Genomic DNA, 16544 nt, shown 5'->3' on the forward strand with positions numbered 1-16544 from the left:
GAGTTACAATTGGGGAAGATGGAAAGTTCTGGAGATGGATGGTGGTGATGGCTGCACAACAATGTAAATGTACTTAATGCCACTGAACAGTACACCTAAAAATGGTTAAAATGGTAAACACTTTATGTTCTATAATATTCATGGCATCCAAAATAACTGAGTCAGTAGAGAAATGATAATATGCCCTTTTCAGTGTGATATCGTTTCAGTGTTTTTTAATTCTTTTTTTTTTTTAATGGAGTCTCGCTCTGTTGCCCAGGCTGGAGTACAGTGGCACAGTCTCAGCTCACTGCAACCTCCACCTCCCAAGTAGCTGGGATTACAGGCTTGCAACCAGGCCCAGCTAACTTTTGTATTTTTAGTGGTGACAGGGTTTTACCATGTTGGCCAGGCTGGTCTCAAAATCCTGACCTCAAGTGATCCACCCTCCTCGGCCTCTTAAAGTGCTGGGATTACAGGCATGAGCCACTGTGCCTGGCCAACGTTTTCAATTTGTTCTCAAATACTCTGCACATAATAAAAGGAATACAGGAAACAGGGAGGAGGAGGGAAATGGAATCCTCATTAGGCTGTCAATATTGGTAATTTTTCCTAACAGTTTCTTATGTTTTATGTATTTATTTTATTTCCATTCTTCCTTTGTCTATCCTTTTCTTTTCACTTTTTTTTTTCCTGGAGCAATTTAAAGTAAATGCTGGATATCATATCATTTTGCTTATAAATACTTCAGAAGACATCTCCAATAGATATATATCCGGTTAGGAGGTTGTCAAGGGAAAATAGATAAGTATTCTATCAGTAAATACATACAGACATACTTACGGGTCTCTCATGTGAGAGTCTTTGTGACATAAGTCAATCACGGATTTTACTGAAATATATTATTTGATGGGTAATTCAACTGTGCTGACTATTAGTACTATACAAATAACTATTATCTATTGGGTTCTTATTATGCTCCAAGTACAAAGTTTGTCATTTTTACCCAGCTCGTCATTTGAATTCCTATAGCAATGTGACATTTTTCACAAATGTAGTGTGAAAAAGCTTATCATTCTTACCCAGCATGTCATTTGAATTCCTATAGCATCGTTATCAGGTAGACATTATCCCTAATTTCCAGACAAAGACATATATTCAAAGTATTAAGATTTTCCAGGACTGCAGACTAAAGGAAAGTACTGAAACTAGCTCTTTCTGGTTTCAAAGCGCTCTCTGCTGCTATGTTACACTGGCACTATATGAAATAGTAGCCCCAGATAAATTCTAAAATTACCCAGGACACCATTGCTGGAAATGGGAACCATATGTGATTCGCCCCAAAATTCTCAGATCTATCGCCAAATGAAACAGTGAAAATTAAAAGAGAATATATGTGATTTCTAAAAGACACCATATAGAAACAGTCTGCTAAGTGAAATCAGCAAACAAACATTGCAATCAAATATTTTGGCCCAAAATTCTAACACATTTTTCACAAATGTGGTGGGACTTACTCTCTTTGAATTTCAGTTTCTGTATCTGAAGAGTGGGTACAATAGTTCTCCTCTAATGCTCATGAAAAATAGTTCTCCCTTTCATAAATTGCTTAGCGAAATATCCTGAAACACCTTCAGAATCGCCACTTTCTCCACCTGCAATACACATAACTCAAGAATTTGCGTCAGCGAACTTCCCAATATGAAGCAAAGCCTCTCCTTCCTCCTACCAATGATTGAGTCATTCTTCTATTAGATAACAGTAGCTATTTAAATACTTCAGCAGAAGCTCACATATTTTTAGTTTGTTGAAGTTCGTGACTGCTTCACTCTCTCATTCTTAGCTTGAATTTGGAAATGACTTTTGATGACCTAAAGATCCAGACTATGAAGGACCAGCCTGATGAGAAGTCAAATGGAAAAAAAGCTAAAGGTACTAGGGATGGGAAAATGTGTACAGGGAAAGAATCCCAGTGTTAGCCCCAAAATGTAAATTCACCGAAATATGGGATTAGAAAGCTAAACACCCAAGTATGGGAAAAGAGAATTAATACCATTTACTTAAAAGAGAAACAAGAAGGCTGTAATGATGATGATGATGACAACTTATTTATAACAATTTATACTGAGTATTTACTACAGGTTGTTCTATATGCTATTCACTTTAAGTGTATTATTTCTCGGAATCTTCACAACATTTTGAGATTGTCACTATTACTATCTCCCTTTTACAGAGCGCTAACTGGGCATCAGGAGGACTGACAACATGAGTTTTATGGAGCTAATAAGTGGTAGAGCTAGGACTGTACCACAAACTCCCATTTATCCAGAAGTCAATACATCGGAGGGCTCGGGAACCAAATTTATCTGGTGTATATAATGATAATTTCTGTAAGTGTCCTTCAGGCACTACAAAAACCTGAAGTACCTCAGGAATTATGCAGGCAAAGTAAATGATATTCAGTGTAGTTTAGCATTAAGTTACATTTTGGTGTGTACTACTGCTTTGAAAAACTATAAGTTCTGTTTGACACATACAGTAAATTAAATTGCATAGGTATAAATTAATTCATAATCCCAGTTCCACAGACAATCTGGGTAAATTGCCTTTTATTCTATATCCATTCTGAGGGAAATGAACAGAATATAAGGAGAGAAAGACAGAAATGTATTGTCAGAAATTTGAATAAAGAAATTCCAAATTATATTTCCAAAAACAAAACAGAAATTTCTCTCAATAGAGAACATAAGTGTGAGCATGGAGTGATTTAACATTTGAGCTAACGAACTAAATTGCTATAAAAATAGTGCTGGCATTTATAGGTAAAACCAGAAGTGAACAATAGTCATTTGTTTCTTTACTCACTCATTATTTGTGTAGTAAATATCGAGGGCCTGAATTTACAATAATCATGAGATTGATTCTTCTTTCAGAATCTTGGTTAGATCAGGTACCTTCTTCAAATAATCGGATTGGTTTCTGATTAGAAAATCACTAGTAGGGGCAGCAGTTGGATTAATGATCTCTGCCTACCAAGGACACAGGTCAAAAGGGAATCTATAGAAAAAGGGAACACGTACCTTCCTTCACAGGGTCCTGTGATTTTCTTTTTCCTCTAAAAATTCAGTTTTTCATTATTTAAGAGTGATGAGGCCAGGCACAGTGGCTCACGCCTATAATCCCAACACTTTGGGAGGCTGAGGTGGCCGGTCATGAAGTCAGGAGTTCGAGACCAGCATGGTGAAACCTCGTCTCTACTAAAAATACAAAAATTAACCTGGCGTGGTGGTGCACACCTGCAGTCCCAGCTACTCAGGAGGCTGAAGCAGGAGAATCGCTTGAACCCAGGAGGCGGAGGTTGCAGTGAGCCGAGATCGTGCCATGGCACTCCAGCCTGGGCAACACAGCAGGGCTCCACCCGCCCCCCCCCCCCCAAAAGAAAGTGATAAAAGTATCTGATGCCCTACAGTGTGGAATGAACAGTGACCAGAGAGTTGAAAGACTGGTTGAAAGATTTACATAGAGGTATTTGCCCCTGAGGCTAGAACTAGGCAATTATTTGCAAGAGACACAGACAAGCTACAACTTCTCTGCTAGCTTGCCACACACACTCTAGAAGCCAATAAGTATTGAATCAGAGGATGAACCATATTTATCCCTGTCAAGTTTCTATCTTCTTTTTATCATTTGTGGAGTTTAACACAGTACCTTTGACATATGAGAACTTTGAATATATCTGACTACTGCTTGACTTGGATCATTATACATTCACACTGGAAATTATATTATTATAATATTTCAAGTCACATAGCTACTGACAATTAGACTAAAGACTTATTTTTGGGTTTTAGCATTTGTGTGTTCTTAAGCAAGTCAATAAACCTTTCAGTCTCCTTATTTGCATACAGAGGATAACGATATAAGTACCTTATTTTTTTATCTCACAAGGTGAGGAAACCAAATACATTGTATGGGATGTGTTCCTACAAAACCAGTAATATCTGTGTTGTTTTTTTTTTTTTAGTGGTGGAACACATAATTGGATATTCATACACCTGTGAGCTATGTGATATGTTTTTTTCAAAATGGTGAATATTTCTCTTGTAAAATCAAATCTACACTTGGTGTGAGTGTAGGATATGCTGTTAATATAAGCTAAATTAATATCAAGGTTTCATCCCTACTTTTCTTTGATTAATAACCCCAGTTCCAAGTTGTAATTTTGGTGGACTCATAATTAAATAGCATAAAATTATTCATAAAGTTATTTGAGGTAATCTCAGTTGATTAACTGAAGAAAGCTTGTTTGCTTTATGTCTGACATTTGTTTATGTTAGTTACAAAACACACTGTGTGTGTGTGTGCGCACATGTGTACACGTGTTCTATATTAAAAACGTCAGGCTCTCTGCACTGTGGATGAAGTTGATTCAGCCAAGCTGGACTGTGAGTTTCTTGAGGAGTAATTGTGGGGAAAGTAGATAAAGTATAAGCTTTAGAATCATATATTTAGATTCAAATATCTAGTATTGAATCCTGGCTCTGAATTTATTGGCTGTGTGACCATGGATAAATCACTTAAATTCCTTAACTCTCCCTATTTTCCATTCCTAAATGTGTATGATGAATTAGTTGCAGAGCCATTTGGAGGACTAGTGGTATGGAATGCAAACTATTTATGTCTATTTACTAAAACATAAACAGTAAATCACCAAGTACAGACAGGTTCCAGAGAATGGTTCACTTACTTGTTCCCTCTTTTTTGTCTTTCTGATTCTATCCTCTGTCACTCTAGGCCTTCAGTTTCTTTATTCTCCATGGTGGTGCCTGGTTGCTGTGACTCTGGCAGTCCTCTGCCTGGGATTAGTAGTGACCATTATGGTGCTGGGCATGCAATGTAAGTGCTAAAATAAGGAACTGATGTTTATTGGGGTCGGGGTGTTGGAAATGAGGTTAATAAATATGGTTTATAAGTTCCTTTCATAACAACTACAAACAGCCTTGATATAGATTCATTTTAGGCAAAATGTTTTTAGAGTGACCATGAAAATAAATGGGCATATTGTTCACCTTCAAATGGATAGAGCCATGAAATAAAAATTACAACTGGCAGGCATTTTTTTGTTGGTTTGTTTTGTTTTGTTTTGTTTTCATAACTTCATGGAAAGGCCGGGTACAATGGCTCACGGCTGTAATCCCAGCACTTTGGGAGGCCAAGATGGGTGGATCACCAGAGGTCAGGAGTTCAAGACCAGCCTGGCCAACATGGCAAAACCCCATCTCTACTAAAAATACAAAAATTAGCTGGGTGTGGTGGCACATGCCTGTAATCCCAGCTACTTAGGAGGCTGAAGCAGGAGAATCGCTTGAACCGGGGAGGTGGAAATTGCAGTGAGCTGAGATCACACCATTGTACTCCAGCCTGGGCAACAGAGCGAGACTCCATTTCAAAACAAACAAACAAACAAACAAACAACAGCAAAAAAACAACCTCATGGATAGAGCCTATTTAAATTCTAGAATGATGGATAAGATAATAACTTAAAGTTACTAATCTCCGAGATCATCTGAGAGGCCCAAAAGTAAAATAAATTTTATTTAGCTTGCGGAGTTTTGATAGAGATAATTAAATACCATTTTAATGTTAAGAACCAGAAACACAATCTTAATAAATAAAACATTTAAAATAAAAAATGTTTCACATTTATAATAAGAGCATTTAGAAAAGAGAAGATATTGAGGAAAAAAAAGAAGTGAAAAGAAGGTCCGGAGTGGCCAAGAAGGAAAGAAAATGGTGCCCAACATTCACCTGACCTGCCTGTGAATTTAGGTTGTAGATCTGAGTTGTTTAGGCTACCCAGGATCCAGGTTATTATGGCCATTGAAGTGCTATTTGCTTCTTAACTGCTGTTCAAGTTCACAAACTATTTTATTTTAAATTTGTGAATACTTAGGGCCTTTCCTAGTGACTAGGAGAAGTGCCCTTGACTCAGTGGTGGTGGTCAGAAAAATCTTCTGAGCCTTTGATCACCTTATAACAGGATCAAAGCTGCCTTCAAACCAAGCGGTCTACTTTGTATTGCACCATCAAAATCCAGGAACTGAGACATTTGACCCTTAACATGTTATTGCCTGCTTGATTTCACAACCTTCACTTTATCTTCACCCTTCCTAAAATGTACTGTGGCCAAGGGGGAAAAAAAAGAAAAGAAAAGAAAAAATGCTTTGGGGACTCTTGTGACACAGTGTGTGTGGCTGTCTCAAAAAAGGGGTGTATGTCACAGTTCTTAAAATTAGGAAGTCTGGAAGACTAGACAGAATGGGAGGAGATATAGCAGAGGAATTAAGACATAAATAGAGTAAATCACTAATGACAATTCCTACTAATAGTCGCTGAGTCTGGTGGGTGTCTATTTTAGGTTTTTCTTATTTCATTTATTCTAACGCTATACTGGTTATCTTGTGATTGCTTTTAATTTGTAACTCAATAAAAAAAAATCTTGGGTTTTTTTTTTTTTTAGACAGAGTCTCCCTCTGTCACCAGGGTGGAGTACAGCGGCACTGTGATTCCCCTGCCTCAGCCTTCTGAGTAGATGGGACTACCAGCGCGTGCCACCACCCCTAGCTAATTTCTTTGGTATTTTTAGTAGAGGTGGGGTTTCACCACGTTGGCCAGGATGGTCTCGATCTCTTGACCTCATGATCTGCCTGCCTTGACTTCCCTAAGTGCTGGGATTACAGACCTGAGCCACCGTGCCTGGCCAAAATCTTGGTAATTTTTTAAAAAATTACAAGTGGTTGCAATGTTCCTGACATTAAACAAAATACTGCAGGAATATTCAAGAACCTCCCAATCTGTAATTTCTGAGTAAATCTGGGTCATTTTTCAGCAGCTTATTTATTGTCAAAATAGATTTAATTCTGTTTTGATTTCCTCAAAAAGTCCCTGGGGGGATTTTTATCTGGACTAGAACTAGAGTCTTAACGCAACTGTGATTCAGTGTCCCAGGTGTCTAACCTCCTAAAGCAACAGCAAACAAACCTAACTCACCAGAAAAATAAACTGGAGGGACAGATCTCAGCCCGGCAACAAGCAGAAGAAGCTTCACAGGAATCACAAAACGAACTCAAGGAAATGATAGAAACCCTTGCTTGGAAGCTGAATGAGAAATCCAAAGAGCAAATGGAACTTCACCACCAGAATCTGAATCTCCAAGAAACCCTGAAGAGAGTAGCAAATTGTTCAGGTATTGGGAGAAAAGTGGGTGAGGAGACATAGTGGAAGCTTTCTGTCCAATCGTAACTATGTTTTGGAAACAATTCTGGGCTCAAAATTGGTCTATTGTTATGCGTATCATTATTCATTCGTAATGTTCTATATAAGAAGTTCTCAATTTCTTTTTCTTTTTCTTTTTTCTTTCTTTCTTTTTTTTTTAGATGGAGTTTTGCTCTTTTGGCCAGGCTGGAGTGCAATGGTGCAATCTCTGCTCACTGCAACCTCCACCCCCTGGGTTCAAGCGATTCTCCTGCCTCAGCCTCCCAAGAGTTGGGACTACAGGGGCCCGCCACCACGCCCAGCTAATTTTTGTATTTTTAGTAGAGACGGGGTTTCACCATGTTGGCTAGGCTGGTCTCGAACTCCCAACCTCAGGTGATTCACCCACCTCAGCCTCCCAAAATGCTAGGATTACAGGTATGAGCCACTGCACTCGGTCAATTTTTGATTTTTTAAATTTTATTTTATTTTTTTATTTTAAATGGGGTCTTGCTCTGTCATTCAGGCTGGAAAATAGTGGTATGATCTCAGCTCACTGAAGCCTCTGGATCTTGGGTTCAAGCGATTCTCCTGCCTCAGCCTCCTGAAGTGCTGGGATTACAAACATGAACCACCACGCCCAACTAATTTTTGTACTTTTAGTAGAAACAGGGTTTTGCCATATTGAACAGGCTGGTCTCAAACTCCTGGCCTCAAGTCATCCGCCTGCCTCAGCCTCCCAAAGTGCTGGGATTATGGGTGTGAGCCACTGTGTCTGGCAAGAAGTTCTAAATATTTTTATCATAACAACCTTATGCTCTGTGAAATCCTTGAGAAATCTGATTTAATTAAGCATAGCTTTTGGTGGATTTAAGTTTTCCTTCTTTATAAGAGCCTCTTCTTTTTAAAATTTTAGTTTTGAGATTTGTCTTTTTTTTTTTAATTTTTTTATTTTTTGAGACAGGCTTGCTTCGTCACACCCAGGCTGGAATGCAGTGGTGTGATCTCAGCTCAATGCAACCTCCACCTCCCAGGTTCAAGCGATTCTCTTGCCTCAGCCTGCTGAGTAGCAGTTTTGAGATTTTTCTTGAAGAATTCTGCCACCCCGACCCCTTTCCATAGATCCTTATCTCTTTCCATTCCAATGCGTTTTAGTCATTGTGTTTCTTTTTCTTTGGGGTCTTTTTGTCCTTGTAACTGTCTACCCCTAACTCGACATTAGCTCATTCTATGGCATTATTTCTTAAAGTGTACTACATCAACTTATTTTATTTTATTTCAGTTTTTGGAGATGGAGTCTTGTTCTGTCACCCAGGCTGGAGTGCAGTGGTCTGATCTCAGCTCACTGACACCTCTGCCTCCAGGGGTTCAAGCAATTCTCGTGTCTCAGACTCCTAAGCAGCTGGGATTACCGGCACCCATCACCATGCCTGGCCTTTTTTTTCCTGTTTTTTTAGAGGGAGTCTCTCTCTGTCCCCCAGGCTGGAGGGCGGTGGCACAATCTCGGCTCACTGCAACCTCCACCTCCTGGGTTCAAGTGATTCTCCTGTCTCAGCTTCCCAAGTAGTTGGGATTACAGGCACCCGCAACCACCCTTGGCTGATTTTTGTACTTTTAGTACAGATGGTATTTCACCATGTTGGCCAGGCTGGTTTTGAACTCCTGACCTCAGGTGATCCGCCTGCCTCGGCCTCCCAAGGTGCTGGGATTACAGGTGTAAGCCACTGTGCTGGGCCCATCAATTTCAATAGAGCCAATGGAGGCAGACTGGCTTGCAAGCCTTACGCAGATACTTCAGATTAGACGAAAATCTGAGGAGTCCAAGCAGTCTATTTATATAAGAAAAAATGAGTTAATTTTAGTTGTCTAAAGGGACTCAGAATCCAGAGGCAGGCAGAAATAGTAGCATCTATAAGAAGACTATGATGTGAACTCTGATATTGTTACAGAAGCTACTGTATTATTTGGTCTTTCTGCGCAGTATGTCATTAAACCAGACATATGGTTTTAGGCATAGGGAGAGTGAAAAGGTGTGAGATAGAGTCATTCAGAGGTACTTTATTTCCTTGGAGGTGCATAAATTAGTACCCTGCTGTCAGGATTAGTAAACAACTTCCTCTAATAAACAGAGATCTCTCTAGCTTCTTGTTTGCACAATTTACTTAATCTCAACCACATAATTTCTTTGAATAAAGAGTATATAATAACAGTTCACAGGTACCTAAGCTTTTCCTTGATAGGTGAAACATTGAGACCCGGATAAAGTGAAATGATAATAAAAAGTAATTTTGTGTAATGTTTTGCAGTTTATTAATCCTTCACTATTTAGAGGTCATTTACATTTTCAAAATTAACAGAAATTTTTAGACAAACTAATTTTTAGCAAGTGTCAAACATATGTAATCTCTTTAAAGTTGGAGCTTGCAAGGAAATGAATATTACCACCTTCAAGAAGGCTTAAAGGGAGAAGGTTTATCTATTAAGGATAGGAATGTTTATAAAAGTGGACATAACCACATACTAACCAATGATTTATATAACAGGCAAGGCCTAAGAGAATTTTGTCTTTATCAGTTGTATGAGATTAAACCTATAACAGGACCATCAGAACTATCTCCCAGAGATGCCCTGGATGAACAACTAATGAAAAACAATAAGTGATACGTCTGATGCTGGCAGATATACCAAGTAACGTGTTCCATTCCTTGACAGTGTCAGATAAAGGCTAGTTAGTAGAGATACCAAATAAACTTCTGCCTTTCATCAAAAAGGCTTTTTTGTTTTTAGATGGAGTCTCGCTCTTGTTGCCCAGGCTGGAGTGCAGTGGCGCGATCTCGGCTCACTGCAACCTCCGCCTCCTGGGTTCAAGCAATTCTCCTGCCTCAGCCTCCTGAGTAGCTGGGATTATAGGCGCCCGCCACCACGCCAAGCTAATTTTTGTATTTTTAGTAGAGATGGGGTTTCACCATGTTGGTCAGGCTGGTCTCGAACCCCTGACCTCGTGATCCACCCACCTCAGCCTCCCAAAGTGCTGGGATTACAGGTGTGAGCCACCGCGCCCGGCTCATCAAAGAGCTTTGAGAAGTCTTTAAAAAGTAATACTAAAATCCCACATTAAGAAAAAAAAAAGCCAGGTTTTTCCAGTTTGAGGCAAGTTTTATCTTTTTTACTAAAAAGTCTGTGGTCTTCAATGTATATATGAGGGGGGAGAGATACTGAGAGGTTATTACATGTTTGCTTTAGGCCAACAAGCTAGTGAGATGCAGGGCCTTTGCAGGAATAGACTACATTTAGCAATGGAATGTGTGGTGATTCTCAAACTTTACTGTATGTAAATAGATTGTTAAAAGTGGCAGATTACAGATTTACCTCAAGATTCTGTATCAGAATGTCTCGGGAATGTCACTGAGAAACATTTCCTCAAATGGTTTTAACTTAGAAGTTTGAAAGGTAGTATGTTAGAAGTGGTGAAACACCCAGACTCTAGCGTTACATTGTCTGGGTCCAGATTCTCCTCTATGTGTCAAATGAAGAAAATGACTGGAACCTATCTCAAAGAGATACTATGAGGATTAAATGAATTAATATCTGTACAGTACTTCCAATAGTTTCTGGCACATATTGAGTGATATTTGTGCTTGTTAAATTATAGAACAAATACAAACATCACTTACTATGTTTATTTTTGTGCACACACACACATACACGCAGTTAGTTTAAATACTACATTTTGTAACGTGTCCTTCTTACTTTGTCATAACTTGGAAAACTTGCCCAGACTGTGTTTTTAGTCCACAAAAACTTATATAAATATCTAAATCTATTTTTTTGAGACAGTCTTGCTCTGTCACCCAGGTTAGAGTGCAGTGGCATGATCTCAGCTCGCTGCAACCTCTGCTTCCTAGGTTCAAGTGATCCTTCCACCTCAGTCTCCCGAGTAGCTGAGACGACAGGCGCATACCACCATGCCCGGTGAATTTTTGTGTTTTTTGTAGAAATGGGGTTTCACCATGTTGCACAGGCTAGTCTGGAACTCCTGGCCTCAAGCGATCCACCCATCTCAGCCTCCCAAAATGGTGGGATTATAGGCAGGAGCCACCACCCCCAGCCAAAAATGTACATATTTTTATATTTACATAATATGATGGGATTAGGCAAACTAAGAAGTAAGAAGCTTGCATTGACTGCTTTCAACTTGGTCTCTTTTTCTTTTTATAAGCATCAGTTTGGTGAAAAACCAACTTATGTTTTGTATGCTCTTTCTCATTCACTTTTTTCTTTTGTTTTTCAGTTCCTCCTACTTCCTCCTCTCTGATAAAGCCTGCTCTTATTTAGTGGTTTTATGCCACAGTGAGAATGAAATTAAAATGCTGCCTTTCTCAAAGATTTTAATTTTTCACCTTTTGGTTGTAGTGTAGACCAGAGTACTTTGTTTCCCCTTGAGGAGATGAAAGAGATGATGATGATGATGATGGTGATGATAGTGATGATTTGGGGGTTCCTGAAAGCATCCATAAACATGTAGACATTGGTATATTTTACCTATTGTCTAAGTTCTGTTTTTGGTTTGGTGGACTCCCTGTGAATTTTGCTACTGAAAATCTCCTTATTTTCTAAAATCTTATTTAAATTGATTAAATTTAAATCACTTTTATATTAATATACTATGCAACAACTCTGTACAAAAGAAATACAGTATGTACTACATATCTATCATTAAAATTTCTAGTAGCCACATAAAAATGAAAAAGAAGCAGACAAAATTAATTTTAGAAACACATTTTGTTTAACCCAAGATATTTGAAATATTATTTCAATACTAATCAGTATAAAAATTTTAATGGGCTATTTTACATTCTTTTTTTTTTTTCAAACTAAGTTTTCAAAATCATTTGTGTGTTTTACACTTATAGTACATCTTAATGCAAACTAGCCGGGTGTGGTGGGTCATGCCTGTAATTGCAGATTTTGGGAAACTGAGGCAGGAGGATTGCTTGAGGCCAGGAGTTCAAGACCAGCCTGGGCAACATAGCAAGACCCTGTTTCAATTAAAATATATATTTTTTTAAGAAATGCAAACTAGCTATATTTCTAGTACTCAAAAATCACATATGGCTACTGTATCAGAGCACACATGCCTAAAAGCAAGGCACATAGTATTTAAGCCTAAATTCATTATTCAAAGATATGAAGTTTTAAAATCCATAGCATTACTTTTTAAAAACAGCAGAATGGCTATTAAATATCTATTTCTCCAACCCTCACTTGCTTTGTTTCAAACACAGTTTCTAAAATTATACGCTAGCCTAACTTGCTTTTCATCAGGGGAAGTGAAAGTGCTAAATGGGAAGTACATTTAGGTTGCTAAAATCAGTACGCTTTCTTTCTTTCTTTTCTTTTTTTTTTTTTTTTTCAAAAAATGGAGAAATAAGGACTCTGGGGCTATTTAGGTATTTGAAGAACATGGGTAAAATTTTACTTAAGAAGTAGTGTGGGCAGGGCGCGGTGTCTCACGACTGTAATTCCAGTACTTTGGGAGGCCTGGCCTACGTGGTGAAACCCCATCTCTACTAAATATACAAAACAAAAACAAAAACAAAAATAAATAGTATGCACCTGAGAGGACTAAGGGGATAATTAAGAACTGCAGAACTGCTTTTACACAAACATAACTGACTGAGTAGATATACTACCCTTCCCAGCTCCTTGTCCGCAAGACTGGATCTGGCATGAAGAAAACTGTTACCTATTTTCCACGGGCTCATTTAACTGGGAAAAGAGCCAAGAGAAGTGCTTGTCTTTGGATGCCAAGTTGCTGAAAATTAATAGTACAGCTGATCTGGTGAGTGTTTATGGATGTTTGTTGGGCTGAAGTATTGGTTGACAGGGAAATGAATCTGGTTTAGACTGTCACTGCAGGAATTCTTGTTTGAGAGCCAAAATGTCTGTTTTTTTAGCTTAATCTGATCACCAATTTTGTGCATGACCTTGGACTGACAGGCTCTGTAGTATCTCTAGGCTTCGGTAACTGTTTGCATAAAACAATCAAGGGGATGCCAGAGATCCCTTTTGGTTCTTTAGTTTTGTGGATCTAACACTAACTGACTTTCAGATTCTAAAACCACCACGTGGATTCCACAAACTCAGAAACATTACTCCCCACAGGACTTCATCCAGCAAGCAATTTCCTATTCCAGTTTCCCATTCTGGATGGGGCTGTCTCGGAGAAACCCCAGCTATCCATGGCTCTGGGAGGACGGTTCTCCTTTGATGCCCCACTTGTAAGTTTCCCATTCTTTCTGATGCCTCTCTTCTTGTCAGTTACCTATTCTTTGCTGAACCTGCTAGTGAAGTCACTGTCTGCATTCCACCAATGTTCTCTTCTTGCCAGAGAGAAGCTTGGGGGAAATTTCTCAAAGTCTCCTTCCTTACCTCTTTCCAAAAAAGATTTACTCAATAACCATTCAGACCTTTTCTTGAGTTTTCCTTCCCACGTTTATTACTGATTGGGGGCTTTAAGATAAAAAGTTTCAAAAGCTAAGTTTCTGAAACAAGGTGGCAGTAAACCTAAGTTTTTTGTTGTTGTTGTTGTTCTTTTTGTTTGTTTTGTTTTGTTTTGTTTTCCTGCCTGCAGATTTAGAATCCGAGGTGCTGTTTCCCAGACATACCCTTCAGGTACCTGTGCATATATACAACGAGGAGCTGTTTATGCGGAAAACTGCATTTTGGCTGCCTTCAGTATATGTCAGAAGAAGGCAGCCTAAGAGCACAGTGAATTTGAAGGCTCTGGAAGAAAAGAAAAAAGACTGAGTTTTATCCTGGAATTTAAGCTATTCTTTGTCATTTGGGTGCAAAGCATGAGAGCCCAGAGAACTGTCATTTAGCTGGCTCCTTCGCAGAAAGTGGGGCTACAGGTGCCCGGCACCTTTATGTCAACATGTTTGATTCTAGCTATCTGTATTATTTGACCTAGCTTGTCCCAAGCTTTCCTGCCAGCCTGACGTCCATTTTCCCCTTTTTATCTTAAAATTTGACTCCTCTTGAAGCTTGAAAATCCTCTGTACTGAGTCTTCTTTACCTCATTATCACCTTCCCCTCACCCTCTTAAAATTGCATAAAAGACAGAACATGGAGAACTTACTCAAGTGCAGGCAGAGACCAAAAAGGGGAAACATGTTTGGGAAAAAGTGCACATGAAGAAACAAAGAAGGACAGAAGCCATCCCGAAATGAAGAAACTCATGTTCCTAACTGTAAAAGATATCACTCCTTGGTTTTTAAACTGTGGTCCATCTCCAGACTCCTACCATTTACAGACAGACAGACACACACACACACACACACACACACGTATTTTGGGACAAGTGGGGAGTCCAAGAAAGTACTTAGTAAATGAGTGGTGTTTTCTGTGAGCTAATCCACAACCTATTACCACTTCCTGAATCAGTTATTATTTCTTCATCTTTTTTTCTACCAGAGAACAGACTAACAGCTTTAACCCTTCACAACAGTTCTTGTTAGAATCATGGGATGTGTGGCCCAGAGGTAAGAATAGAATTTCTTTCACTAAAGAACACACCTTTTGTAGATGACCTCTTCTCAACTCTGTTTTGCTATGCTGTAATTCCGAAGCATATAAGACCAAAAAAATGAAGACACTCAATCTAGAACAAACTGAGCCAGGTATGCCAATATTGCTGAATAGAAACAGATGGAATTAGAAATAGATCTTCTATTTTTAGGCTTCTATTTCCTTTACACCCACTCTTCACAGCCTATTCTACTTTAAAGGAAACCTTTTTATTTTGGTGCACATAATCTAGCAGGAATCTTTTTTTTTTTTAAGAGCTGTATCATCCTTACGAAGGTACGAGATGTTTGCTTTTGTCAAAAGCTTTGTTGAGATATAATTAACGTAAAATAAACCGAACATACTTAAAGTGTACAATTTGATAAGTTTTCACACCTTGTGGAGAACATGCATACCACAGTTAACATATCCGTCATCCCTCAAAGTGTCACAATGCCCCTCCCGCTGACTCCTCCCCAGAAAACCACCAATGGGCTTTCATTCTGCATTTTGTAGAGTTTTATGTGAATGGAATCATATAGTATGCTTTTTTTTGTCTGGCTTCTTTCACTTTGCATAATTATTTTGAGATTCATATGTCTCCATCTTGCTGCTCGTATGAATTCATTCTTTTAAATATTTGTTGAATATTCCCTTGTATGGATATACCACAATTCGTTTACCCATTTACTTGTTGATGACATTTGGGTTGTTTTAGTTTTGGGATATTACAAATAAAGCTGCTGTGAACATTTGTGTACAAGTCTGTATGAACATAGGATTTCTTTTGCCTTGGGTAAATACTTAGGAGTATAATGTTTGGATCACAGAGTAGGTGTATGATTAACTATTTAGGAAACTGCCAAACTGTTTTCCAAAGTTGTACCATTTTACATTCCTACCAGCAGTGTATGAGTGCTCCAGTTCCACTTCATCCATGCTAGAATTTGATATGGTTCGTCTTATAGTTTTAATGATTCCAATAGATATTTAATGGTATATCCGCATAGTTTTAATTTGTATATCCTACAAATTTCTGTTTGTTTGTTTGTTTTTGAGACAGAGTTTCGATCTTGTTGCCCAGGCTGGAGTTGGCAGTGGCGCAATCTCAGCTCATTGCAACCTCTGCCTCCTGGGTTCAAGCAATTCTCCTGCCTCAGCCTCCCAAGTAGCTGGGATTACAGGTGCCCACTCTCACTCCCAGCTAATTTTTGTATTTTTAGCAGAGACGGAGTTTCACCATGTTGGCCATGCTGGTTTCAAACTCCTGACCTCAAGTGATCTGCCTACCTCAGCCTCTCAAAGTGCTGGGATTACAGGTGTGAGCCACCGCCCCAGGCAAATTTTTATATACTTATTTACCATCCGTATTAGGTAACTTCGGTAAAGTAACTCTACAAATCTTTTGAGAATTTTTACTTAGTTTATTTTTCTTACTCTTGAGTTTGAGAACTATATATATTCGGGATAAAAACCTTTTTATCAGACATGCATCTTGAAATGTTTTTGCTGTCTTTTCTTTTCTTTTTCTTTTTTTTTTTGAGATGGAGTCTCACTGTTGCCCAGGCTGGAGTGGCACGATCCCAGCTTACTGCATCCTCAGCCTCCCAGGTTCAAGTGAGTCTCCTGCCTCAGCCTCCCAAATAGCTGGGATTACAGGTGCCCGCCACCATGCCTGGCTAATTTTTTTGTATTTTTAGTAGAGATGGGGTTTCACCATGTTGGCCAGGCTGGTTTTGAAC

The 16544-nt window shown here is 38.8% G+C and overlaps 1 protein-coding gene across 3 annotated transcripts; it reads left to right on the forward strand.

The window, feature by feature from the left end:
• Nucleotides 1-1709: 1709 nt before the first annotated feature.
• On the forward strand, nt 1710-15566 carry OLR1 (oxidized low density lipoprotein receptor 1). Of its 3 annotated transcripts, XM_025403388.1 has the most exons (6): nt 1710-1911; nt 4774-4875; nt 6980-7225; nt 12936-13075; nt 13399-13514; nt 13868-15566. In XM_025403388.1, the coding sequence occupies exons 1-6, from the start codon at nt 1836-1838 to the stop codon at nt 13995-13997; spliced, it is 810 nt and encodes a 269-aa protein (XP_025259173.1). In that variant the 5' UTR covers nt 1710-1835; the 3' UTR covers nt 13998-15566. The 3 variants fall into 3 exon arrangements, with proteins under 3 accessions (XP_025259173.1, XP_025259174.1, XP_025259175.1); XM_025403389.1 differs by lacking the exon at nt 13399-13514; XM_025403390.1 differs by lacking the exon at nt 12936-13075.
• The last annotated feature ends 978 nt before the right edge of the window (nt 15567-16544 follow it).

Source organism: Theropithecus gelada, chromosome 11 (assembly GCF_003255815.1).
Source record: "Theropithecus gelada isolate Dixy chromosome 11, Tgel_1.0, whole genome shotgun sequence".
Classification (NCBI taxonomy): domain Eukaryota; kingdom Metazoa; phylum Chordata; class Mammalia; order Primates; family Cercopithecidae; genus Theropithecus; species Theropithecus gelada.

Bases quoted from the DNA above. Each gene is read 5' to 3' on its own strand.
- OLR1 (XM_025403388.1), top strand. From the start codon at position 1,836: ATGACTTTTGATGACCTAAAGATCCAGACTATGAAGGACCAGCCTGAT. The intron at 4,876-6,979 runs GTAAGTGCTAAA...ACTGTGATTCAG, and splicing joins TATGGTGCTGGGCATGCAAT to TGTCCCAGGTGTCTAACCTC. The intron at 13,076-13,398 runs GTGAGTGTTTAT...TACTCCCCACAG, and splicing joins TTAATAGTACAGCTGATCTG to GACTTCATCCAGCAAGCAAT.